This window comes from Athene noctua, chromosome 16 (genome assembly GCF_965140245.1).
Source record: "Athene noctua chromosome 16, bAthNoc1.hap1.1, whole genome shotgun sequence".
NCBI lineage: Eukaryota > Metazoa > Chordata > Aves > Strigiformes > Strigidae > Athene > Athene noctua.
In genome coordinates, this window is record NC_134052.1 from 17119149 (window position 1) to 17145723 (window position 26575).

General features: G+C 56.0%; 2 protein-coding genes across 4 annotated transcripts; one reads left to right on the forward strand and one right to left on the reverse strand.

Moving 5' to 3' along the window:
- Positions 1-399: 399 nt before the first annotated feature.
- Positions 400-19484, reverse strand: NCOA5 (nuclear receptor coactivator 5). Of its 3 annotated transcripts, XM_074920033.1 has the most exons (10): positions 19413-19484; positions 15998-16184; positions 15360-15467; positions 11348-11414; positions 7809-8186; positions 7423-7538; positions 7145-7271; positions 5000-5199; positions 2699-3022; positions 400-2321 (listed from the first exon to the last, which is right to left on the reverse strand). In XM_074920033.1, exons 2-10 carry the CDS (start codon positions 16158-16160, stop codon positions 1660-1662), a joined length of 2145 nt encoding a protein of 714 aa, XP_074776134.1. In that variant the 5' UTR covers positions 16161-16184; positions 19413-19484; the 3' UTR covers positions 400-1659. The 3 variants fall into 3 exon arrangements, with proteins under 3 accessions (XP_074776134.1, XP_074776135.1, XP_074776137.1); XM_074920034.1 differs by lacking the exon at positions 15360-15467; XM_074920036.1 differs by lacking the exons at positions 15360-15467; positions 15998-16184 and having other exon boundaries at positions 19413-19479.
- A 1853-nt stretch (positions 19485-21337) lies between these two features.
- On the forward strand, positions 21338-26225 carry CD40 (CD40 molecule). Its single transcript, XM_074920269.1, has 9 exons — positions 21338-21405; positions 22656-22737; positions 23265-23390; positions 23501-23644; positions 23867-23966; positions 24881-24942; positions 25165-25263; positions 25561-25586; positions 25810-26225. The coding sequence occupies exons 1-9, from the start codon at positions 21358-21360 to the stop codon at positions 25963-25965; spliced, it is 843 nt and encodes a 280-aa protein (XP_074776370.1). The 5' UTR covers positions 21338-21357; the 3' UTR covers positions 25966-26225.
- Positions 26226-26575: the final 350 nt, after the last annotated feature.

The window sequence follows — 26575 nt, forward strand, 5'->3', positions numbered from 1 at the left end:
CCTGTCCGCAGGGCTGTCGAACCGGAAAAAGGGATCTGACAGAAGGTAAGATGACAGACAGACTCCCGCCGATTCCAGGCTGCATCGGGCAGCAGCCGCAGGCGGACCCGGGGCCAGGGCTGCTGGTCCCAGCACAGCCCCCGCGGCAGCCGGAGGGGTCGGGCCCTCGCGCCAGCCCCCCACACGCTCCTGCGGGGGTCCTGGCCCAGGCTCTGCCCGAGACCACCCGCGTCCACCGCCAGAGAACGAGCCCCCGTGAGGTGCTTCAAAAATGGCTGCCAGGACCGCGAGGGGCGGCGCTGTCCCCTCGGGCAGCGTCCGGTGCCGCTGCTGGGCAGCGAGAGCAGCAGCGGGATGCGTCAGGCGGTACTCAGTTCTCAAGTGTCAAATATGCAACAAAACGTTTTTCCTGCCTTTTTATTAGAAAGTAACATCCTCTCGTTAACAGCACAGAGAAAAAAAAAAAGTTACAACACAAACCACCTGGGACAAAGAAACTCCTCTCTCCGAGAACACTGCTTGCTAAGCAGCCGTGCTGGGGGGCCGCAGAGCTGGGAGATGTTCCGGTATCAAAGTATGTTACTGGTTAAAAACACGGTGAAGAATCACTGCCCGATTTTCCACTCAACTGTCCGCTGCAGCTACTTAAGTGTTGAAAAAAATGTATAAAATTATGGGTATTGCATCTTGGCACTGCCTCTCCACCTTAGCTGGATAGAACACGGCTCGACAGCGAGATGAAGGCTCCAGGGGGGGACGTTCACCGCTGGGTGCAGGTTCCCCAGGGAGGGCCCCGGGCACAGCAGTGTGGCTGCCCTGGAGCCGCTGGGCTACAGTCACCAACCATCCCGAAGCCAGGTTGTAAGAGAAGGGAATTTATAAGCCAAATTTAACAGATTGATCTTAACACTGACTACTCAGTGTAGGAAAACTGACAGACCGTTTGAAATCTCTGCCTTGGCTGGAAGCTCTCGTGTTTCCGACCTGGCACAGCACTCGGAGGAAAGCTGCCAGCTCCGGGGTGGGGTGGGAGCTCCCCAGCCTCGCCCTGCCGGGACACTCCGTCCAGCCCGGGGGGGCCCGGCCGGCAGGGCCTGGGCTGCTGAGCAGTGCCCGGCGCACGCTGGACGAGTTCAGCTGCTGGCACTGCCACTGTACTTCCCACCTGGCTTATATGCTGTTACAAAGAAATAAAAAAAAAAAAATCTAAAGAAAACGTGCCCATTCCAAAACAGTGGGTCTCCTGGAAGGCCCCATCAGTGCACCACTCCGGTCAGCCCTGTTTCCTCAAACCCCTGACCTAAAACTACCCTAAGACTGTTCAGTGAGACCAGACTGTGCCACAGTGAGAAGCTGCACCAGCTCCTGGGAGTGAGGAAACTGCAGGATGGTCCCTGCAGGCTGCTGGGGCCGGACTGAACAACGACCCTGCGAAGCAGCGGCCCTGGGCACGTCGTGCTGCTGAGAAAACAGAGCGTGCTCGTCCAGACCCCCCCGGCTGGGCAGAGCGAGTGCGGGGGCAGCGCCAGCCCGCGGGGGCACGCGCTCGGAGCCGAGGCCGCGCACGCCCAGGGGCGCTTGTCCCGGGTCAGGGGGCACGGGCTGGGCGGCTGCAGCTGTGGGATGGCGGAGGGAAGGGGAGAGGGCGGCGGCTCCGCGTCAGTAGTGCCGCTGGTAGGAGCCCATCGGCGGCGGCTGCTGGGCCGAGGACCCCGCTCGCCCCTGGGCCACGGTTTGGCTCACGAGGTGGGAGAGCGCAGGACCGCTCTGGATAAGGGTGTCCAAGGCTTTCTGCACACTGGGGTTGTCAAAGTTGATACCGGACGACACCGGCCTTTGCGCAGGGACGTTGCCGGGCGCAGGGAGGCGATTTTGGTGCTGACCGTAGAGCGACTGAGCTTGTGGAGGGGCTCCAGGTCTTGGACCTGCACTCCTTGAAGGGCCTGGGAGAGCAGGAATCGGTGCGCTTGGAGTCTGCAATCTCTGCTGAGCCTGGTTTAAATTTCCTGCACTCATCTGTGCTGACCGGGCCTGACTGCTGCCCATGTTAGCAAAGTTCTGGTTGGGAGTGCTGCCCGAAGTGCCTGCAGAGGCTGCAGAGCTGCTGTTTGCTACAGCAGCTGCTGCTGCAGCCGCCCCACTGTTGAAGAGACTGAGGATTTTTGCTTGAAGCTCCTGCTGAGGATTAGAAGAGGAGACTGGAACAGAAGGAGCAGAGACCAGAGGCTGTGAACCCTGATGAGCCTGAGAGCTTGGAAGGCTGGACTGACTACCCAGAGATGATCCTGAAGGTGCCCCCAAAGACTGTCTTGACATGGGTGCTGGGAAGGAAAGGAAAGAGGGTTAAAGCTCTGCAAATGCCCTTGAAGGGGCACCTGAAGAAAACCAGTGAAGCAGCTTCCAAAGACACAAGCATCAGTGACTACCCACCCTCTGAGCCAAACCACTCGTACAACTGTTGCTGCTGTGCAGCAGGCAAAGCGGTTACGGCAGCGCCGAGGTTTCCCCGAGAGGATCCAATATGAAAGTTCTTTCATATGAAAGATCTGAACCACCTCAGGACTCCAAAGGACACGTCCACCTCAAAATGAGGTGCTGTGTGTGGAAGCTACGACACCAGGTCTCCTCTGCAATCCCGGGGGCATTTTCATGCCCCAGCCCAGAGGGGCCACAAACCGTAGGAATAACAGACACTCACCCTGCAGAGAATCAGTGCTGCCCCTCAGCAGCCGTTCCTTCCGGTCTCTCAGGTAATTAATGACTTTATCGGTCTCCTCAGCAGTCAGGTAGCGATTGTCTGCCAGCAGGTTCAGGAGGGTCTGGATGCCCGGAGGGTGCCCTCCTCTGACACCCTCCTCCACGGGGGGTGGGCGCTCCCGCTCCTGCAGAACAGCCTCATCTGCCATCTTAGCCGCCTGCCGGGCGATCTCCTCACGCTCCTTCTCCCGTGACTCCGTTTTGTAGCGCTCGTAATTCCGTGCCACCAGCACCATGGCATCAGCCTGGGGCATGTTGCGGTGTTCTGCGCAAGGAAAAGAAACGCTTTAAGCAAACCAGGTGCCGCTCGCGGGCGCTGCCTGGCCTCACACACCCCAGCGCGTCTCGCCCAGAGGCGGGCAGCGCTTTGGGATCGCAAGGCTGGGCCCGGGCAGCTGCCCAGGCACACGGTAACAGTTCACTTCCTAAGGCGACAGGAGGCTCAAGGCTGCTGCCCAGCGAGGCCGCCCTCTCCTTCCAGAGCCCAGCACTCTGAGACACCCTGTCAGCCCAGGAAACGCCCCTCTTGCCTCTCAGCCCCCTAAAAGGGAAAGCAGCTCCCTCCACCTCTCACACAGATCCTCGGTGCTCCTAGAGGAGACAGTTCCAGCCATTCCACTGCTAAACCCTCGCACAGAGCCCAAACGTCCCTCTGGAGGCTGCTAAAGCCTCCCAGGGAGGGCAGCGATGGGAGGGAACACGTGTTGGTTCTGCACTGCCGGTGCCTTAGCACGGGTGTGCGCACGCAGGAGACGGGAGGGAGGGAGCACTGGCTCCGAGTCACCCTGCTGCTCATGTTCACGGCTCCGGGGCAAGAACCAGCCATCAGGTTCTTCCACGACACAACAACCAATGGTCAATGACAAGGCTGGGGCTTTTTTTTCAGTTGCCTTTTAAAGTTTCTGAGGTCATTATTTCCACCTCATGAAGCATGCAGGCAAACATTCCTCTGAATACAGATTTAAGCAGGGAGATCAGAAGAGGCTTTACCTTCCAAAAAGCGTCTCAGACCCACAGAACATCAAATCCTGCCACTCTCCTCCTCAGGAAACTGGGGTCCATTTTAACATTATGCTTTGCCCAAGTTGCAAAAGAATTCCCTGAACCTGACGTGAACGGAAGGGTGGCTGCGTGTGGAGCAGGTGAGCATATCTGATCTCTAGAAAGAGCTGTGGATGAGCTAATAACCAGGGTTCTTATCAGATCTGATACACCGTTAGATCCAGTCAAGAAGAGGAGATGCTTTAGCGGGAGGATGGGTGTTAAGACCAACAGAGTTGTGAGTTAGAACCAAGGGCAGTGGGAAGCCCAGTGAAAATATGCATGAGCTGTATCCCTGCAGGAAATGAGGGAACCCTCCGATCACATCTGCCTCTCATGTTAAAAGATACTGAGCTCCTCAGCCAGTGAGCACCAGACACCAGTGCCTGTGCCCTCGGGAGTTCGCTCCCCCAGACATCACAAAGCACCACTTGGGAACACAGTAAGGGAGAAACAACCTTTGAAAGCTCAACTGTGGTCCAACGAGTCACCTCTGTAAACAGAGTGTGTGAACAGACCCACGAGCAGAGCAAAAGGCTGCTGAGATCACATTCTGCAGACGTTTTTTTAATCCCTACGCCCACCCTCACACTCGCAACCACCAAGTCACACCCCGAGATGGAAAGTGATGCGACAAGTGTAAATGGCATTAGGAAGGTGGAGCACGCATACCCCATCACTTGATAGTTCTTTTTATAACTCTCCCTAGTTTCAGGACCAGATCTTTACCCTGACCGAATACACTATCCTTACTCTCCTCCTTAAATCACATTTGCTTTCAAAATCTATCCTGTAATTTGTCATGTTCCACACATGCTCCTTTGAGAGCAACAAGTGATAAACGGAGGTCGGACTGGTATTACTCAGAAATCTACCAAGGCAGTGGAGTAATTTCTAGAGCTGGGGGTCATGGCTTGCCCTGAGGTGCAAAGGCTGGTGATGTTAGGTGCCAAGAACACAGCTGAGACTCCCTCTCAGCAGAAATTCCAGTCCTTTGACAAAGGACAAATAAAGTATTACGGAAGCTTTTAAGTAACAATAGTCACCTTACATTTACGATACGGTGTCAAGTCCTTAATAACTACTTATGTCACAGCAAGGATGAACTCTGTCCTGCTGACTCTGCTGGACAGTCGCAGAGCAGCGCGCTGAGTGGTTCAGAGCGACCGCACAGCTCCAGAGCCCACGGGGAGCGCAGTACCTTGTGGGGTGCCAAACATGATGTTAACGGTGCAAGAGCGGTGGACTTGATGCTGCTGGGTGATGACAATGGCAAAGGGAGACCCTCCTCTGCTCACGTCGTCCAGGGCTTGCGTCAGCGACATCTCTGTGTTGAGGAAGATCAGGTCCACTACCATGCCCAGATCCCGCACCTTCCGCCCCACTGACTCCGCGTAGTCCCTACCACAAAGCAAAGCCAGGAGTTTAACAAGTCAGTCACATACAGAACAGAATCCCTGGCACGTTCACCCTCTCCGTCATCGCAGATTCGCTTTCCTGACGGCTTGCCAAACTACATAATGTTTAACAGGACAGTATTAAAGCAATCTCATTACAATCATATAAAAGCCCTTATTTTGATCTAAATCAGTCATTTCAGTTTAACTGAAATAAATTACAAATCAAGCCTTAGCTTAGCTGAGAAACAGAGTGTTTGCAAAGGGATTTACACTATTACAAATTTGTTTACATATAAACGTGTTTAAACTCATTAAGTGAGGTAATTTATGCCTACAGAGATCTAAGGGGTACACAGCAGAGCAGCCAACCTACAGAAGTCAGATATTTGTGCTACGTTCACTGTCAGCTGTTCAAATGCGCCTTATTCCTTAGTCCTGCTCTTCTGTTGCATCAGCTGCTGCCTGTCTAACCCAGCACTAACACAGCATCTACGGATCCACAGTTCCTGTATCCACTCTCCTGCAGACTCCCCTTCCAAGCACAAACCACAGCTCGCACGGCTGAGCTTGAAGTCTTCAATCTTTTTTTGAGCTTACCACACTCAGTACCACAGCCACAGTCCTGGCTGCATGTGCACTCTGAGAAATCCAGTCTGCGTGCACCCACTCCTTTTGAGAGAGGTTCAATTTACCGTCTTGGGATGTGAACATTGTAATGATGACTAAAACTGCTCCCCCCTGCCAGCTATCTTTTTAAGGATTTCCAAGTATCTAAGTCATTTGGGAGTCATCTTTCAACAGGTCTATACCAGGTGACATCAGTGATTCAATACCCAAGATTTATTAACATGCTCCTGCTCTTTAGGTTTGTAGCTGTTACAGACCAAAACAATTCCTTAGGACATTAAGCTGATCCTCCTGCACAAAAAAATTCTCCCTGCATCAAGTACAACAACTTGTGGTCTATTAGAATATCTTCCAAAGACTTTTAGTCACCAAGGGATAAAGAATCTAATATTTCCTTTCAAGATCTGTTCCAATAGGTAATCAACTCCACTCAAAGCAAACACCAGAAACTTATTTCTAGTTTCCCCGCTTCCCTTGTTCCGATTTCCTGCGCTGTCTTCTACCACCGGATCAGGCGAGTGTCAGCTCTGACTCACAAATACAGCAAAGTTAAATAAAAGCAACTCTTGATCTTTCTTCCAAAGGACTAAGACAGCTTTAAATTTCCCCTTGACAAACATTTTCTTCAGACTCCAAGACAGATCTATGCTTTATTTACATATTTGCTATTCTTCAATATATTTATTTGTGACGATACAGACAGCAGAGCGGTGCCATCGTGACAGCCCCCTCCCGCCACACCAGGCATAGGTACCCCATTACCTCAGCAAGCGTTCCGACTGCCACCTGAGATCGCCCTGGCTGCTGCTCACGCATGCTCCTGACAGCGGACACGACTACTTCCAGCAGTGGTTTTATACTTCCTGCATGCTGGATTAACAGCAATGGCTGGTATTGGCCTAGTAACCAACCTGACAGGAGCTCTGAAACAAACACCCCCACGACTCCACCCCGACGGCTGCTCTGCACTACCTGCTGGTTGACACAGATTAATACAGCTCTGTGTCATTCAGCCAACAAGTATGGGCCGCTACAACCTGTCGCAACAGTAGGCTGATAGGGAGAGTAGGTAGAAAGCATCAGGAGAAGGAAGCGATAGGTGACAAGAAGGAAATGAAAGTAAAGCACAAGATTCAACATTTCTCCAGCTTATCAACACGTATTCCCAGAACAGCAGCAGGAGCTGTAGCTTTCTGAGGGCTCTAAAGCCACGTGGCCTGAGAGCATCCTGTAAGACAAACAGCCTCAAGGCAGGACCAAGTTTAATTCCATCCTCTTCTACCATGCAATAACAAAATTGATCATAACTATTTTCTTACTTTGTCTGCTTATTCACCACTATCACAGAACAATCCACAGGTCTCTCTGCATCAAAACGTCTCTTGATTTCCTCATAGTACTGACGGTATAGCTCCTCCCGGCGCCGCTCCTCACGCTTCAGACGGTCTGAAAGCAAGCCACGGGGACAGAGCGAATAACCTCCTCTGGACCTGCTCTAAGTGCCACCGAACACAACACGCTCGGCACTGTGGGCGCCTCCCGCACCCTCCCAGAGGGAGAATGGGGATCTGCCCCTTAAAACGTTACAGGCGCTCACCTTCCGAATTCACCGGTGCTCTATCGAAGTGCTCCTTGTAACGGTCGTAGTAAGAGTCATCCTTCCGCCGATAGTAGTCTTCGAGGCGAAGGTAACGGTCATAACCATCATCTCGTCTGCAACATGTACAGAAGAAGCAAGGGTTTCCACGCTCTGGCACAACCTCAGGCAGTAACTCTCATGTGTAACGTGTCACACACAGACCTTCCCCAAGTTTAGTTTCTGAAGTGCCCACCTGCCCCGCACAAGACACAAAGCAGGCACCCAACCGTCCCCAGGCAGAGCAATCTCCTTATCTTAAATGCCCGACACCACTCACACCAGCGCAGCCACAGAGGCAGGAACGATAAAAAACGTGTTGGCAAATAGAGTCCCACGGAGATTACCTGTACATGGGGTCCCGAGGGTCTCTCATATCCCGCGGGTCCCTCACGTCTCGCGGATCCCTCACGTCCCGCGGATTTCTCACGTCCCATGGATCCCTGTATCGATCATACAGCGGCTCCCGGGGGTCACGAAGGTCTCTAATGTCACGAGGGTCCCGCAAGTCTCTCGGATCCCTGATATCCCGTGGGTCTCGCAGGTCCCGTGGGTCCCTGTGGTCTCTGGCATCACGCATGTCCCTGGCTCGAATGTCTCGAGTGTCTCTGGAATCTCGCCCGTTTCTACCATCCCTGCCATCTCTGGGGTCTCTCCGTGGGCTCCCCCGAAGAGGGGAGCGGTCGCGCCTGGCGTCGCGGCCATCCCCGTAGGCATATGGTTCTCTGAGGAAAACACCAGGGAAATTCCATTAGACTGCTAACGACAGGAGCATGGCTACCCCCAGTTCTCTTACCTGAGGTGCCAAGAGACCCTTCTCTCAGCAGCTGAATCCTCCCTCCTATCCCACAACAGCAAGAATTGCCCAAAAAACATATTTGTTGAAGCAGCCCAGAGAAGCTTCTTAATTTTAATGTTTATCACAGTTAAACAAGACCCAGAAATCTCCTTAATGGAGCATCCCTAAAAGTGTAGAGCACCTGTGGAAGAAGTGAACAGGCACCTCAGAAACCGCCATTTCAAGGCCTCCAGCCTCAGGCACAGATCATCTATCAAACATGTTTTTGCAAATTCTTTGAGAGAATTCAAGGTGCTGTAACACCCACAAATATGCAATAGCCAGGAGCATTCAAGGGATCCAGTGAATTCACCTAGTCAATGACAGCAGAATACATGAAATAATTTGTTTTGGCATATGATTAAAAAAGGAGCCTGTTGTGACGAAAGACGCTGTCGGTTCCACGTTGCAGTTGGTTCGTGCTGCTGGCAGAAAGCAGTGACAGCTACCGCCGTGTCCTGGATCTGAAGGGATAGTTCCCACAGAAAGCCAGTCTTATGTTTATGATGCCCCGTGTTAAGAGGGTGCTAAACCAAACCAGCACCACATCCTCAGCAGCGACAGGCTTCTCGGTCATATCTGAACGACCCACCTCACTCAGACTTTGCACTGCACTGTCTTCAGAGGCAAGGAAGAATAACATTCCAGTCTTCGCCTTTTCCCAGGTCATATTTTTTTTTTAGCAAAAAACATAACTTCACTGTAGTCTAAGCCAAACAAAAAAATTTTGCAGAGAAAGCACTGAGCTTCATGTGTTTGGAATCATCTTTCCCCTGTCAGGTGAAAACTCCAGCTTTTTTGACCTTTTTATTTCCAAAACTTGACAGACTTTGGGAGTCCTCTACCAGCCTAATCTAGTTAATGGCAGATAAGCAGAACACAAGCCCGCTTCCCCTGCAGCGTGCTCACACAGCGGTCAGCTGAGAGAATAGGGGGAGCAGCGGCTCGGAGGTGCCCCAGGTCGGTGTCACGTGGAGCAGACAGTGAGGAGACGAAGGTGCAGCGCCCATGCATGGACCCTGGGGGTCAGACACCCAGCTGTGCCAGGGCTCAGGGGAGGGCTGGCAGACTCTGGCTTTGTGTCAGACACAAAACAGATCTTGGGACAAACTACAGAGCTGCCGCCAAGAGCATATAGAGCTGCCTCCTATAAAAGAAACACTATTTGTGCACAAACAAGTGTGAACTCCCTCAGCCTCCAGTTTGTGATCTGTACTGAAACCACATCCCACGAGAGATGTCATTGCCCCCTTCCCCCAGCCTACAGTGAACGATGGCAGCAGCTCAGCGGAGGGTCCGATCTGCTCTGATGGCTACCGAGTAACTGATCTCTCTGTAGCTGTAGGACTATAGAGCAAAACAGCCAGATGCAGTGTAATTGTTTGGCATATGACATTTATTCCAGCTGGAGTAGGAGTGACCAGAACAGGCCACAGTCATTATCTGCAGAGACAAAAAGATCCAGAATGAACCGTGCACAACTGCAACAGAATCACCGACGTGGCGCGGGTCCCTCCGCTCTCACACCTGTGTCGCTGCCCTGCTGCTTGCGGAGAGGCAGCACGAAGGCACAGCAGCTTCTGCTTCCGCACCTCAGGCTCCAGGGCCCGGCTCCTGCAGCTCCATGCGCAGCCGTCGCTCACGAGCCCGCAGCTGGGTCCAGGGCCCGTCGTCCGCAGCCATGCCCAGGGCTGGCACAGGACTGCCATGGTGTCTGCAGCGCCAGCCTGGGCTCGCGCCCGGCGCGATGGCACCAAAGCCTTCGGCAGCCATGGGGGTAGTGCCGCCTCCAGCGCTCCCCGGGCCTGTCAGGCGGGCGCCCGCTGCCGGGCACGGGGGGGTGCCGCAGGGCCAGTGCCACCGCCTGCCCTCCGCATGCGGTCCGAGGACCAGCGCTCGGGCGTTACCCCCCTGCGGCGCCTGAGGCCAAAGACGTGCTACCAGTGCCTGCGGCCGGGTACTCGCAGTGTGCTCGGGGTCCTCCTGCCAGCACTGCGTGCTCCTGGCGCTGCCCAGGACACGCCACATCTGTAATGGGAACCCCCAGCCGTGGGCTCGAAGCGTTTCCTGGGCCCAACACCCAGCGCGGGTGCCCATGAGTGGATTCGGCCCCGTGCGGGGTAAGTGCAGCACATACAAAAGACCCAGATGATGCCAAGAACTGCAGCCACTCATTCTGTTTTTTTCTGGTGGTAGATGTCTTGCTGGTTGCACTTTTTCCTCATTTTTGGTAATTTAACAGGTCAAGTTAGCAGAGCACACCAGACACACGAGAGCTTGATTACCTTCAGGTCCAACAAGCAACGCTCCTTCACACAGAAAGCTTTACAGTATCAGCACAGAGGGTGCAGGCCTTGCCCCAAACACAGCCACGGCCTCGTGCGCTCCCTAGTGACGCCATGGAAAGGGACCCGACGCCATCTTCCTACGGCAGGACAGGCCGAGTCCTCTCCACTTGCCTGGAGTTGGCGCGGAGGCAGCGCAGGAGCTGCGGGGGGAGCCCACCGAGGGGGGTGCCAGAGGCTGCGGGTACACAGTGCTCCCATGCAGACCACAGGCGCAGGCAGACAGAGCAATAGAAATATCTGCTCCGCCTCGTGCTTCACTCACACGCTCTTTTCCAGCCACATTTCAGCACTGGAGGCTTTTGACACAGGCAAGATCCCAAGGTCCCCCGCAGCACGGCCCCGGGAACGCCACAGCCCCTCGGCGTTCTCCAGACACGCCTCGGCTTCTCCGATACTTGAGGCAGGAGCAAACGTCAAGCGTATTCTTCCTCACAAGACTTACAACCTGTGCTGCAAAACATAACGCTTAGCTGTAGTAACAGCATCAGGCACGAGGCTCCCCTCGTGCCTCCCGAGGTGTCAGCGCCAGAAGGGCTCTCGGAGCAGGAGCAGCCACGTCCCGACTGTCTGGCGTGAGCGTCTCCGTTTGACTGGGGAGGCAGCGGTAGGGAAGAGACACAGACATTTAGCACAGGCCGCTGGGCTCACGCCCTAAAAGCCTGACCTTCCTAGTACAACTCACTGCTTCCAGGTACTTTACCTTCGTGCCGGACTGGACCTTGATGAAGCCTTATTCATATTTCTTCTTTCCACTGCTTTTTTAATATCTGTAAAGAATAATCAACCCATCTGTTCAATGCTATGGAACAAAAAAAAGATCATCAGCACAATTCAAATGAAAGCAACTTAAGCTCAACAACATCCAGATGGTGCAAGAAGATCCATTCAGCAGGGAGACATTGTCACTTTGACAATTTTTTTATTAAGTTTAGATAGTACAACATAACGAAATTTTCATGGGTTTCTCTGACTTCAAAATAGAGTGGACAGCTTGGGCGAAGTTTTAACCCTTTACGTTCGGGCCTACATCCAGACTCTTCGTTCCATAAGAGAACCTCTTTCTTCTGCAGTCTATGAGCGAGCAGAAAGCGACTCATGGACTCTAGGAGAAAAAGCAGAGTCTGAAAACCTCCAAGAACGGAAGCTGATGGCCAGCACAGTCTTAAGTTCACAGCCAGTCCTGATCAATGGCGCATGCCGCTACCCTTGTTGAAAGCAATCCAAGGGTTCTCAAGTGGCACATGCAACTGCCTTCAAGGGACTGCTGCACCGTTAAGTTGTACAGCCTCCACCACTGAAGGAACGGGATCCAAGGAGCCCGAAGCACAAGCTCCTTATAAAGTCAGCGTGGTGCATTCAAACCACCACTGTTAATGTGATGCAGACTGATGCCACAGATCAGAAATTTGAAAATTGGTTGGCTTCTGAGCATTTCCATGAAAAACACCATGAAGTGAAATACAAAGAAGTAAGAGAGCTGAAGAAACAGTCTTGTCCTCCACCAGAAAAAGTGAAGTTGCCCAAAAGTGGCAGGGGCCCGTATTGTTCTACTGTGAAGAAACAAAACCTTGGATAGCAGCTGACTGCGGATGAAATAACACACTGGAGGGGGGCAAGAACAAACAGAAATGACTTGGGATGCTTTATTCTCAGAGCCTTTTAAGGAAAAGAACAAAACAAACCTAGGTCTTATCTGCTCCCTGAGAATCTACCAACAGTTAAAACTTACTATTTACAGTAACTACCCTCAAAGCTCCTGCAAGAGAATAAACATGCCACAGTGTCTCTGGGCAGACTCAGCCTTAACATCTCCTGTAACTTCCCAAACTACCCTTCATTACTTTCAAGATTAAAATTAGAATTAAGGGATTAGTTCTAATTTTTGCTCTTCTTGTCAATCAGTAAGCAGCATGTTCTCTTTTTTTGGGGGGGAGAGAAGCAAATACAATCTGAACCTTAACTACAAATGCAGCGTAACAACGGCCACAGGAGCACAAAGCAGTCTCCAGGGTCAAATACAGCCGCGCTGTCTACTGTCACAGACAAAACTTGATAAGCATTTATTCCCTACATCATTTTACTCATTAAAGATATGAAAACACTTCTGTGCATTTGTGGAAGTATTAGTATAATGCAACACTGGAGTTAAACTCTCCCAAATCCTTTTACCTTACTGCATTATTAGCAATTCTATTTAATACTCAGACTGCATAACTGAAACAACTGCTCTTACATTTATTTTTTAGTTGAGAATTTCCCCCCCGCCCCTTAAAGTCAAGTGTTATCTTTAAGCAACACATTATCTGCTTTCTTTGGTTTAAAATTATTTTTATTTTGTTTTAAGATGCCATTATAGAAACCTACTATGATTTTTTACACTTAATACCATACATTTCTTTCAAATTAAAAAATAATGTATTTAAAACTGAACAAAAATATTTTACTAGAAGAAAAACATCTTTGACAGGGATCCTTCTCTTGTGCCAAATGAAGAGATTTAATAATGTTTTATTTAATGCCAACAGCATTTACAGGTTAAGTATTTGAACACTGACAAAGCTTCCAAGAAAAGAAAAAAGGAGTCTTCTGTCCTGCAGGATTCTGAGATGACGAGGCCACTGCAATCATACAGTGTAACCTTCTGAATAAACACATGGCAAAAGTTTCTCAATTCCTATCTCAAGTGCAGCAGTGGCATTGAACTAGAGATTATTTTTTAGCAAAAGATCCAATTCCAATTTAAAAGTCTTCTGAGCACAAAACCCACCAAAGCTCCAATAAATTATTCCAGAAGCAAATTACTTTGCTGTTAAAGAAAACTATTTATTTCCATTTAAGGACTTGTCAGACCTAACCCTACTAGATTAAAACTCACTCATCTCCAGGTCTGTAACACACAGATCACATCACTCCTTTATCTTGAAGCTTTTGCTACGGCTTGTTCTTCAACTTTTTAAGCTTCTTCGGGTTTTTCTGAGGCTTCTCCAATTCAGCATGATCCTTTTTGAACCAGGCATACCAGAACTGAACACAATATTCCAGCAGCAAAACCCACAGGTACCAAAACCTCCCTGCTCACAAACCTAGGGATGGCGAAAGCTCTTCCTGGGCGCAGATCTGCCCTTCTGGCTTTACTGAAAGCTCAGTTCTGCCTGCACCCAGCTTAGGAAGAAGTCCAGGTCATTTCACCATCAGTGACTCAATCTTCATTATTTCATTCTCTTTTTAACACGATTGTGTGTTTTCTTTCCAAGTCACTTATAAAAGCACTGCATGGCCGGGAATCAATTTTTCCAGAGCACCACTCAAAGCACTGAGCAATTCCATCTACGTTACACTGAGATTCATCTGAAATCCATTTCACCCTATGTCGTTTTTAATTGTTCTAGCTTCTTAATCAAATCAAACATCTTAGAGAAGTCTTACATCAACACTGCCACTGTCAGCCATAAAGCTTGCAGCATCCTAAGAGTGAGTTTGACAGGATTTGTTTTGAGTGGCACGAATCCCCTTCTCAGCGAGGGAGCGTCAGGTGAAAGCATCCCTTTGGTCTCGGGGGCTGATGCCAGGCTCAGCCCACTTAGGCTGCCTGCTGGCACACCCGCAGCGCTCCGCTCCAGCCCTGGAAACTCCCTAGTTTTCCAAGGCTTGTGGAAAAACAACATTAACAGCCCAGGCAGGTCCTCACCTCACTGAGTCTCATAGAGGTTAGAATTAATTTTTTTGAGAGGTCTAGTTTTGGTAGCTGCTGTTTTACCTTTTTTATTTTGCTAGTGAAATGGAAGTGATATTAAGAACACCTTCTGCCTCCTCAAAAATAGACAGCAGAAATGTTAGCTGAGGACTAGTTGGTCCTTCCCAGTTAGAAATGTTACCATTTCCAGACAGCTACTCCTTAGCCTCTAAAACAACCGCAGCTGTACCTGCTTAAGCTTCTAGACTTGGACAGTGCTGGCCGTAATTTCTTCTTGTATCCTTCTACCCTTCTGGTCTATTTACCTCCATTTCCACCTTCAGGCTTGTATTTGTTACTGTACATGCACCTTCCCACAAGTTGTTATTTATTGCTCCTTTCATGCCTTTCTAAGTCAAAATGGTTTTCTTCAAATTAGCACAAGCTTACTCCAAAGGTAATTTTTTTGCTTGCATTTAATAGATTACCCTTACATTTCTAAGCATTCATTTCTGTTTAAGTTTGCTCCCAGCATATTTAGCCGAATTATTTTCATCTTGATGAAAATGGCCTTTTTAAAGCACCCAGTATTTATAGCACTACTTACAGATTGATTTCGCATGTGAAAAAAAATCCAAGTTAAGATTACTCATCTAACAAGCTGCTAAGCGCTGTGGCCAGTTCCTCTGAACCTGAAATTTGGTTTACAAATATTTTTCAGACTATGTGCATGAGGTTTCAATGACCACTTCCCAGGGCTTACATGTTGAACAGTTTCTTGCACAGTGCAATAGAGCTTTTCAAATACTAACATATAAAAATAAGTTCAGAGTAAGACCTAGGTGGTAAGATGAACCACACAGCACTTAGAGCAAATAACTAACTCAGAATACAAATACATACCTAGAAAAAGTGGTTTCAGACTAACGCCAGGCAAGTTTCACATAGTGATCTTTCCAGAGTGCTTTACAACAAAGGCACTCTGTCTACTAGAACGCATGCTGGGGTCAGGAGAAGAGCATGGATCAGTTTTCCTTACCTAATCTATAGCCTTTATAAAGGCGACCCTTCTCACCGTCCAGAGCGGCCTGGACATCTTCTAGACGGTCATACTGCACGAACCCATAGCCATGGTACATGCTGAGGGCTGGAAAAGTTAACAGCAGGGCAAGACCGGTTACAACTACGGGACAGTACTAACCCGCACCCAGGCTGTCACGTAACCCCACCAGGTGAACAAGCAAAGGGGCTCTACCCAGAAACGACTATGCAAACTTCCTGGGAAAATCAAATCTGCCAGGATCAAAATGCAGAGCCTAAAGACTCTGAAATACATTTCTTAGATCAACTTCCTTCTGACAAGGCAGTGACCAAAACCCGTGAAGTGACCGAGATTTGATTAAGAGACCATGAAGTCACTTGAAAGAACAATGTAACATCAGACTGCAACCCCAAAAGATAAGACATAGCTGATATATATGCATTACGTTTCAGCTGTACTGAAGGAATCACTTTTTCAGAGAAAGTGCAGGCAGAGAATATTATCATTAAAAGGTCACTTTTCAGGAACAACATTAGTCATTCCTCTCATCATCATCAAATAGCATTTGACAAGCATGAAAGTTATATTTCTCACTGAATTCCCAGCCACAAAAAGGCATAAGATAATATACTAACCCCTGATTTTGCCATATTTTGAAAATATCTCTTCCATTTCTTCACGAGTCATGTGGTCTGTGGGCAAATTGCCGACAAAAAGTCTTCTCTCTAAATCCTGAGGATTGGTGCTGTTAGTGAAGTCGCTCTGTTTGATGCTATTGCTCTTGCGTCCTCGAGCCATTTTGCTTTCGTTCCAAATCCAACTCTTCGCAAAAAAAAAAAACGGCCATGCATATAATTTCAATCCATGACATTAAAATTAAACTGGAACAAGATTAAACTTAGCAGCTTTGCAGACTAGAAGCCAACTGGGTCTGCTTGATGCAAACTTCACTCCAGAGAAATCTTAATACAAGGGATACAGAGGTCTGGCAAAAACACACACGGCAGCATTTTGGTTGAGCTTGTCTGTAACATGGAAAGGTAGCAAACCTAATTATTTTGCAGATAAGTTTTAATGGTTTATCTCCAAACTAAGATGCAAATAAAACTCATTTTCCACTAAAACGTCTTAACTTTAGGCTTTTCAATACACCCATTGTTGTCATATCTACTTCTCCAGTTCAGTTGTAAGAAGTGTTGGAATTTATGCAATATTTTAATAAGCAGAAAGGAAACACTCATTGCAACATTGCATAACAGGACCCGAATATTTCAGTACAGGCTTTGACTGAGATATCAGGAAGTGCTGTTTAAATGCTCTTAAGTGACCACACCTGGATCACTTCACCAAACGTGAAATCTTCACTTTCTGATACCAGAAAACACAGTTTTCTCATTCAGCCCCCTCGGAAACAGCACATCTGCGTGCCCATCGAGGTGTCAGCTCCCACAGAAGGCGGGTCCACAGCTGAGAATTTAACCACCCCATGTCAGTGCAGTGCCGCTACCTCCTCTCCCCCAGGCCAGCAGAACACCTCCTTAACCCGCACCACTGCGGACAAAGCTGGAGCAGCCAGCGATAGTTGCTGCACAAAGTTACCCAAAGAACTCAGAAAAAAACCACCAAATAAAAAAACAACAAGCTAACAAAAAACCCCAGCAAAGTCCACCCAGGATCGTACTTTCTGGTTTCAAAATCACCATTACGTGAAGCTTAAAAAAAAATTTAAAACCCTGAAACTTTCAAGCTGAACTTGAAAATTTGAAAACTATTTAATAAAGCTGTCATACTTCCTAGACATTAATCTACAGGAATGCAGCATGGGATTTTCTGTTTATAACATGCAAGACACCTGGAAAAAGAAAGCTGATGAAACTGAGTAAATCAACAGAAACTTCTGCTGTTAGTCCTGAGATGCCTACAACCAGAGTGCTCCCTAACAGTCACCTATACTCATCACAATTTATAAGTCGTCTCTAAATAAACAAGTCAAATGTCCAAAACTATTTAAAAGTTTTACATACTTTTACAACAGTTAACTGTCATGAAAGATACATCTACACCAGATTTGAGACATAAAATTTGGTTTTAAGATCAATCAGCTTTACATTTGTACCATTTTTCTCCACCTTTTAGGGAACCCTGCAGGGATGGGAGGCAGAGAACACCTCCCAGTCTAAGAAACTTTTTTTAAAATGAACTGCCAGAACAGGGAGGAGGAAAAAACCCCAAGACCCAAACCAAAATCGAACAAAAAAGTAACTGTATTTGCCTCAATCCTGTAAGTTTGTCTACACACACAGTTTTACCTTCCCCATCAGAAGTATTAAATCTCATCCCATTTTCCTGTAGGGAAGCGCTGGGTTTCTCTTCTGTTCTACTACTGCAGCTCAAGTTCTCATCATTTGAGGGGAAAGAAGTTTTCAAAATTCTCCCAAAATGATTAAGTGGCTATAAAACATGGAAAGACCCATCTTGTCCAAGTTCCCACTGTCACGGCCTTCCCCAGCCGGGCTCCGAGCGCCGCTGGGGCTGGGGACTGGCTCCTGCGAGCGGCTCCTCGGGCAGCGCGACCTGCACGTACAGTCCCGGGGTGTCACGTGTAGACACAGCAAACAGGCATCAACAGGACTCCTACTGCTGCTGGCAGGACGTTGCCTTTCGGTACAAAAAGCATAAGAAATTCCCTTTTTTCTTAGGGGTAGGGATAGCAGGGGGCAGCTGGGGAAAAGGGTGCAAGAGCTTTCCACAGGAGGAAAAGCAAGGAAAGCAGGGACCTATCTTTGCACTAGCAGGTCAAACCAAAGCAATAAATCCCAAACGCTCAGACGGGTTGAACTACCAGAGAACTTTCGTGTAAGCATTTACTGCCTCTCACCATTTTCTACTCAGTAGATGACACAGTTAAAGGCCATTTAGGACTCATAAGACCAGAATAAGTGACTCTTGCCCCAGGTGTAGGCATGCTACACCAGGTGGACGATTAATTTCCACATTAAATCTTTTTCGTGTGAATGCAGCCGCGGAGGCCATCCACACACCGGGGCAGCTTAACAGCAGCAACGCCCCCCCGCCAAAACCGGCTGCCAGACCGAGCAGGTTCCTAAACCAGGACAGCCCACTGTCAGCTCATGTGCCCAGAAATCCTCTGGAAGTTAATTAAAGCCACATTCCCCTAAAAATCTTTGATTTTAAACCAAATTTATTTATTAATAGCGCTACAGCTTCGGAAAGCGAGACACCACTTAAGTAGGATATTGAAGCTAACTCGACACAAGCGGAACACGACACACAATGCTGCAGAAAGTTCCTGGGCAAGGCAGAAACAATAAAGGCAGCCCCCGCTGGAAGGGAGGGTGCTGAGGAGCTGGAAGCCTCCCAGCCAGCTCGGGCCAGCGGCCGCCAGCACCCCTAGCCCAGCCACCCCCCGCCGCGCCCCCAGCAGCCAGGCCTGGGGCCCGCAGGGCCGTTCCTGGGCAGCACGGACCCCCCCGCGCAGGGCGGCGGGCAGGCGCAGGGCTGCCCCGGGGAGCGGTAACAGGGCGCGGGGGCCGCCTTCCCCGCCCAGGGCCCCGCCGCTGCTGCGGGAATGCGAGCCCAGCCGTCCCTGCGCCGGCCAGCGCCCGCACGGCTTTCTCAGCACCGGCGAGGAAGAGCCCAGGCCCGACGCCTCGCTGGCACCAGCCCGCTCGTGCTCCCGGGACGCAGCGACCACCGAAGCCCCCGCCGCATGTCCTGACAGGGGACCCAGCGCTTCTCAGCCCCGTTAACTCCGCGCACCGACCGGCGTCAGGCCGCCGCGGGAAGCACCGCGCCGTCCCCGCGAGGGAGCTCCGCCGAGCCCGCACCCCCCGCTGCCGCTTCCCGGACGCGCCGGGCGGCCAGGCGGAGGCGCGGCCCGCCCGCAGGCCGCGGAGCACGCCCGGCCCGGCCCAGCGCGGCGACCGGGAAGGACTCGGCCCCCCGCGGGGTTTAGCTGCGGTGCGTCTTTTATTCGAGCGCTCCGCGTAACGCCGCGCCGGAGCCGCGGGGCCTCGCCCGCAGACTTACCGCCGCGCCGGGCCCGGTCCGCCTCAGGCCGCCGCCCGCCAGGACAAAGGCGCCAACCGCCGCTGCCGTACGGTGCCGTCGCAAAGCTCAGGGCGAGCACCGCCGGGAGGACGACACCTCGCGCTTTACGGCGCGGCCTGCGGACGTCCCACCCGCCGCCATGGCTACCGAGGCAAGGACCGGGGGCGGAGCCTGCACAGCTTGCCTGGCTCCCGGCATGCCCCGCGAGCCGCCGCCGCAAGGCAGGCTGGGAGTTGTAGTCCCTCGGGGGGGCGGGCGAGGCCGCTGGGTGGCGCCACCGGGCCCAGCGCGAGGCGGGGCGGGACCGGGACCGGGATCGGGCCCCCGCCGATGCCGCCGCACCCCCGCCCAGCGCAGGGGTCGGGGGCGCTGGGGCCGGGTCGGGCAGCGCGGGCCGGGGTCTCCCACCGGTTGGGGAGCGCCGGGCCCCGCCGCCCCCCCGCCGCCCCCCGCCGCTCGCAGCCCGGAGCCGCACGCCCGTCCCGGTGCGCAGCTGGTGCCCAGGGCTGTGGGGACTTCCCAGGCCGGGCCCGCGGGAGCCCGGCCCAGAAATCCCCTCCCCAGCTTTGCCTCCGCGACTCGGCCCTCGAGGCTCCCCTGGGACCCGTCGCGCTCCCGCGTACGTCAGTTCTGGGAAGCGCGGCCGGGCCGGGGAATCCAGAGCCGGCGGCTCCCGCCGCGCCGCAGCAGCCACAGTCAGGCAGCTGTGCTGGTACCCATGGTTGCCCCACTCGTGGGGGAACGCGGTCAGGGTGACCTTGATCATAAACTTTAATCTCCAAACTCTAGAAAATAGGTAAAACGCCCTGGACCTTCGAGAGCGTCCAGGGTTGTGCTGAGGGTGAGTTATTTGCCAACCTGGCAAAGGGACAATTGATTCATTAACGTGGCGGTGAAACCCGAACACCCGGTGTCCTGACAGCGACCTGCCCTCGTCCTAACACCGGAATGCCCCCCAGGTCACGCACCCCCCGCCCGGGTTGGGGCCCTTCCCCTGAGCACAATTATAAACGTGTGCAATCACCAGCAGTCGATAGCTCAAGCACTACCCTCTGGTTTTTGCATATAAAAGAAGCACAAACCCTGCTGCTGCGCTTGGTTTGTGGAAAACTCCACTCCACGCCCAGGCCGGGATAAATCTGCTACCTCCAACTGGGTTCCTGCTGGCCGGGCATGGATCTGCTTTTTGGAGAACAGGAGCAGGAGTGACCCAGCGAAGGCCACGGCGGCTGCAGCGTGTTCCCGGCCACCTCCGGGCCGGCCCGAGGCGGTGGCCACGGCGCTGTCGCTGTGGGGACGGGGACGGGGTGGCAGCGCGGGGGGCGACCGCGGCACCCAGGGACGGGGAGAAGCCGCCGCTCCTGGTGTGGCCCCACGCTGTGAGGGAAAGGGGAGGCCGGGGAAAGTCTGCCGGGGGTGCGGGGGGCCTGGAACTTCCCTGGGCAGCGCTCGGGGACTCCTCCGAGGGAACTGAGCCGGGGGCGGCCGCCGGGCCTCCGGCACTCTCGCCCCTTCCCGTTTTGGGCTGACGTGTCGGTGCGGACCCCGCGCGGGGCCGGGGCCTGCAGGCGGCGGCAGGGGCTCCCCGGGGCCGCAGCCCTGGGCTACCGTTGGGAAAAAGAAGTGAAACCCCCAACTTCTGCCCCAGGAACGAGTCGTTGGGGCCAGAGCAAACATTTCCCTCGCCTCAGCCCGCCACCGCCACCGGCTCCTGCCCCTGCCCGCCCCTCCCTCACCCCGGGGAGGGCCCGCCGGGACCGGGAGGCGGGTGGGACGCTGCCCCCCCCCCGGCGGGTGCCGGCGGGGCCCCAGGCCCGGCGCGGGGAAGCCCCGGGGCGGCGGCGGGCGGCCCACCGCCCCTTCCTGGGCGGGAACGGCCCGGGGCGTTATAGGGCGGGCGGCGGCGGCGGCGGGGTGCGGCGACATGAAGCGGCTCGGGGTGTTGGGGCTCCTCAGCGCGGTGCTGCTGGGCGTGAGTGGGGCTGGGGCTGGGGTGCTCCCTCCTCCCTCCCTCCCTCCCTCCCTCCCTCGGGGCTCTGCCCCGGCCCGCAGCCCCGGACTTTCCGGAAAGGGCTCGGTCCGGCCGCGCTGGCCCGTCCCCTCGGCGCGTCCCGCCCCCGCGGGAGGCTCACGGCCGGGCCGGGCCTGGGGCGGCGGCGGGGGAGACTCCGGTAGCGCTGCCGCCGCGCACGGGCCGAGCCAGCTGTGTCCGACCCCCCCACGGGACCCCCGGGGGCGCGGGCGTGGGGCGGCGGGGCTCTGCTCGCGGGCCCCTCGGCCCCTGCTCGCTTTCGCTTTCCCCCCGGGCCCGGCGGGCTCTGCCGCCCGGTCCTGCACCGGGACGGGGCGCGGGTCCCCGCCGGCAGCGTCGAGCCCCGGGGCTCCGCAGCGCCGGGCACGGCCGGGGTCCCCCGGCTCGGGGTGTTGGGAGGCTGCGGGGGGCAGGGACGGGCTGCCGGCGCCCCTTTCACTTCCCTTTCTGCTCCGTGTCAGGCGTGTGACAGCCGGGCCGGTGCCCCGACGGCGGGGCCGGTTCCCCTCTGCCAGCTCGGGCATCCCCGTGTCAGACCTCGCGGTGCCCCGTCGAGCCGGGGCTGCCCGGGGGGCCCCGCGGGGGGTCGTTTGGGCCGCAGCACCCGTCGTGCCGGGCCCTCCCTCACCCCGGGCCTCTGCCCGAGCCCCGGTCCCGCTCCCTGGGCTACCGGGGATGGGCAGCACGGGGCTCGCCCCGTGCGAGGCAACGGTGCCAGCGGTGCCCTCCTGCCCCCCGGCTGGCCGGGATCTGCCTCCTCGCCGCCCTTCCCCGCGCACACAGCCCCAGCTAGCAGGGCAAGGAAGGGCCCTGGCTGCCTCCACTTGCCCGGGGCTTTCCCGCCCCCCTGGGCCGGTGCAACGGCCTGGGCGAGGGACTGGCGGTGCTCCGGGCAGGGGGGGGCCGGTTAACACCGCAGCCCCGTTGTCGGGGGCAGAGGCACGGGGCAACGTGCGGTCACCGCCTGGTAGGAAATCTGGGGAGATGTGGGGCCACCCTGCCAGGACGCTGTCACCCCACTTCAAAGAGAGCACCGGCGGCAGGAGGCGGCGCGGGCGGCTCCGCTGCGGTCTGTGGTTAGCACAGGCATGGGAAGCCCTCGCTTCGGGATGTGGGTTGGCGCACAGGTCAGCGCACACGTGCCGGAGCGCTGGGGAGTGGCGCGGGTTCACCGGTCTTGTTCCTTCCAGTGCTGGGAGCCCGGTGGTGCTGGCAGGTGCCCTGAGAAGCAGTATGAACACAGGGGCGGGTGCTGCAACCGGTGTCAGCCAGGTATGGTGACCCCTTCCCCTTCCTGGGGACCCCCGGGGCTGCTGTGCCAGGACCCACCGCCTGCCCGCAGCGTGTGCGAGCCCCTGCCGGCAGTACTGACAGCTTCACCTCCCCAAGTCACCTCAGTGCTGGAGAAACTGGGGACCTCGTGGGTGCCCTGGGAGAGGCCCTGGGCCCCACCGAATCTGCCACAGCTCTCTTGGGACTGTCAGTGCTCTGCAGCTTGTGGGGAGAGTGCTGCCGCTGGCACTACCAAATCGTGATGGTATTTGCCATCCTGCTGTCACTGCCAGATCATTTCCCAGTCCTTGGAGTGCGGGAGGGAGGGAGCGGCTGCCCCAGCACCTGGCAGCCCTCCCACACCTTGCCCTGTGAGGTGTGTGCAGCCCTGGCTGCCAGAGCTGCATCGGGCTACTGAGCAGCAGGCCGCAGTGGCCCTGGCATCTGCAGTCACAAGTGCTGGCACAGAGCTGCTGCCGGGAGAGGGGAGAGCCCCCTTTCCCCCTCCTCACCGGCCTCTGTTGCAGGGGAAAAGCTGGTCTCCGAATGCAATGGCACAGAGAACTCTGTCTGCACCCGTTGTGAGAGTGGACACTACCAGCAGAGCTGGACCAGGGAGAGGCACTGCACCCCCCATGATATCTGTGAAGAGAGTGAGTGCTCCCTGTGCCCACCAGCACCACCCTGGGGGGGCTGCAGGTGCTGGTGTTCCCCCGGGCTCACCCCCTTGGTGCCTCACCTCGCCCGCACTCCCTTTGCCCAGACACTGGCCTCATCGTGAAGACGCAAGGAAACGCGACGCACAACACAGTGTGCCAGTGCCGGGCCGGCACGCACTGCTCCGACTCCACCTGCCAGACCTGCGTGGAGAACCAGCCCTGCCAGCACGGCTTCGGCTTCGTGGCAGGTGAGTCCAGCCAGCCCCTCACTCTCAGCGGACGGATGCCCCGGCATCACCGACCTCGGGCCCTCCAGGCCCGGGGGTGTCCCCCGGCGGGGTGCCCCTCGCAGGGCTTTGGGAGGGCTGCGCCTGGCAGCAGTGCCCCAGGGAGTGCTGCTGGCCTGCCCCCGCAGCCCCTCGCCTCCCGCAGCCCGTACTGACCTTCCTGCAACCTCTGCTCCTCTCCAGCCAAGGCCGTGGCCCGGATGTCCTCCCCCTGCGAGCCCTGTGCAGAAGGCACCTTCTCCAATGTCTCTTCTAAAACCGAGCCATGCCATCCCTGGACAAGGTATTGTCTGAGTGCTGGACACATCCTTCGCCCATCCCCAGCGTGTTCTCTGCTGCCAGCCTCCTTGGGGACCTTGGGGACTGTCTGGGATGGTCCCTGAGGGACACAGCATCAGGCTGGCGTAGGGCAGGAGCGAGAGGAGCAGAGCTGCGAGGGCAGTGAGCTTCGGGGCGGCGTGGCTGAGCTCGAGGCAGACATCCAGGCGCTTATGACCGTCCCTCAGCGTGTGTGCAGGGCGCTGGCCCCTCCAGGGACATCCGCACTGCTGTCTGCATCGGGGAGCAAGGGCTGAGGGGCTGCGGGGGCCCCCCGTGCCCTGTCCGGGCTCCCCCTCCCAGCACACTCCTTGGCTGTAGCCATCAGCCGAGGCACCAGCCCTGTCTGTGGGGAGTCTGGCTGTGAGGATGCCATGGGCTGGCAGGTCATCCCTGTCTTCAGGAAGCTGCTCGAGAGTTAATTGTACTCCCTGGTAGAAACGTGAGCCTTAATTCCAGGCTGAATTAGTCTTGCTTCAGCTGCCAGACATTGGATTTCACTTTGTTTTTATCTGTGCCCAGAAATTACCTCCCCACGGAGCCACTTGTAGCCTGTCATTGAGTCATCTCCGAGCTGTTCTGCGATAGCTGCGGTGCCTGAGCCCCAGGGCCTCAAATATCCGCTCCCTCCTGCGCCTTGTCCCCAAACTTGTCCCCATCTTCAGGAGTTTCAGCAACTCCAGAGCAGGACCCCAGGGTGTGGCCCTGCTTTGTGGGGCCCCGTGTCCCCATCACGCCGCACAGGCCACAGCATCACCTGTGGCCACTTGCCGTCCAGGGCCCGCTGTGCTCGGCACCAGCCCCGGCTGTTCCTGCTCAGGGGCTTTCCGTGTGCTCAGGCGGCTGCTGTGGTTCCATGGTCTCAATTCTTCACTGCAGCTGCGAGGAAAAGGGGCTGGTGGTGAAGGTGCAAGGGACGAACACCTCCGATGTGATCTGTGGTAAGTGCCCAGTGCTTGGGGCTGGGCCGGTGTGGAGCAGGGATGTCCCGGTGCTCTGCTCCCGCAGCCCTCACAGGAGCTGGCCTGGCCCTGGGTGTTTTGGGGAGAGGAGGGTGCGTTCTGCTCCTCTCTGTCCCCAGGCGGGTCCGGGCCTGGCGCAGAGGCAGCTCGGGGTGCTCGCTGTCTCACGCGATGCCTCACGTACCCCGTCTCCCTCGGCAGAGTCGGGCGGGCGCTCCTCGCTCTCGGTGTTGATCCCCATCACGGCCGTGGTCGTCACTTGCCTCGTGGGCATCTGCATTTACTGCCTGGTCCACACAGGTGAGGGGCTGGGACACGGGAGGCGACGCCTCGGTGCGGGGAGGACGCGGCAGCTCTGCCGAGAGCGGGGCAGCCCGGCTGGGGAGGCCGCCAGGACGCGGGTCCCCAAGCCCGTGGCCGTGCCAGGCCGGTGGCTCTGTCCTGGGAGCGGGGGCGCGTTCGCTGCAGCCCGAGCTGGGCCAGCTCCGGGAGCGAAGCGCTGGTGCCCTGGGGGTCCCCCCCGGCCCCGGCCCTGAGAGCTCCGGGCAGGGCCGGGCAGCAGCGCTCCCCCATCTTTCCCTCCCTCTTTCCCTCCAGATGCCAGGCGGCGGGTGAAGAAGCAGGTGAGTGTGCCCAGAGCCCCCCTCCAGCGGTGGGTTGGGGTCCCCTGGGCGCAGGCGGGGATGTGGCTCCGCAGGGGCGGCTGGGCCAGGGGCAGCGCGGGGACGGGAGGGACCCGCCGGGGGTGACGCGGGCGGGAGCGTCGCAGGGGCCTGGTGGGGGACGCAGCGGCCTGACCCTGGCCCTGACCCTGACCCCTACCCTGACCCTGGCCCCCCCGCGCAGGTGGAGGCCGGGGAGCCCCAGGAGCTCCCGGGGGCCCGTCAGCCCACGGAGACGGAGGACGGAGTCTTCCCCGTGCAGGAGACGCTGCTCGGGGGCCAGCCCGTGGCGCAGGAGGACGGCAAGGAGAGCCGCATCTCGGAGCAGGAGCGGCTCTGAGGGCCGGGCCGGGGCACCGCGGGCGCCTCCAGGGTCGCGCCTGCCTGCGGGTGACCTGACGCCGCCGTGGGCCAGGACACGGCCCCCGCCCCGCGGGGGCGCCCCGGGGACACCCCGGCAGCGCCCGGGGCCGCCGCGGCGGAGCGAAGCTCATCACGGGGCTGCGGAGCAGAGCCTGGGCCCGGCGCCCCCCCGGGGGCTGCGGCGGGGCCCAGCGTGGTGCTGGCGGGGGGACCCCGGGCCCAGCGGGGCCGGTGCGGGCGGGCCGGGCCGGTGGAGCCGCTCCCGGGGCGGGGGGCGCCGGCGGCCGGTAGGTGGCGCTGCGGGACCGGCGCGTGGCGGCGCGCGAGGCCCCGCCCCCGCCGGCCGGGCCCGGGGGCGGGGGGGGGGATTTGGGGTGAATTTGGGGTGATTTGGGGGCGCCCCGCGGAGAGGGGTGTGGGGGGGTGCGGAGCTGCCGCCCCGGCCACCGGCGCTGCGGGGGGGCGGCCGCGGTCCGTTATTCTCCACCGCGCCGCGGGCAAAACGCCGTAATTAAAACTTTATTAATGAATTCTGCGGGTGTGCGGGAGCAGCGCGGCCGGCAGCCCCCGCAGCCCCGCACCGGGCC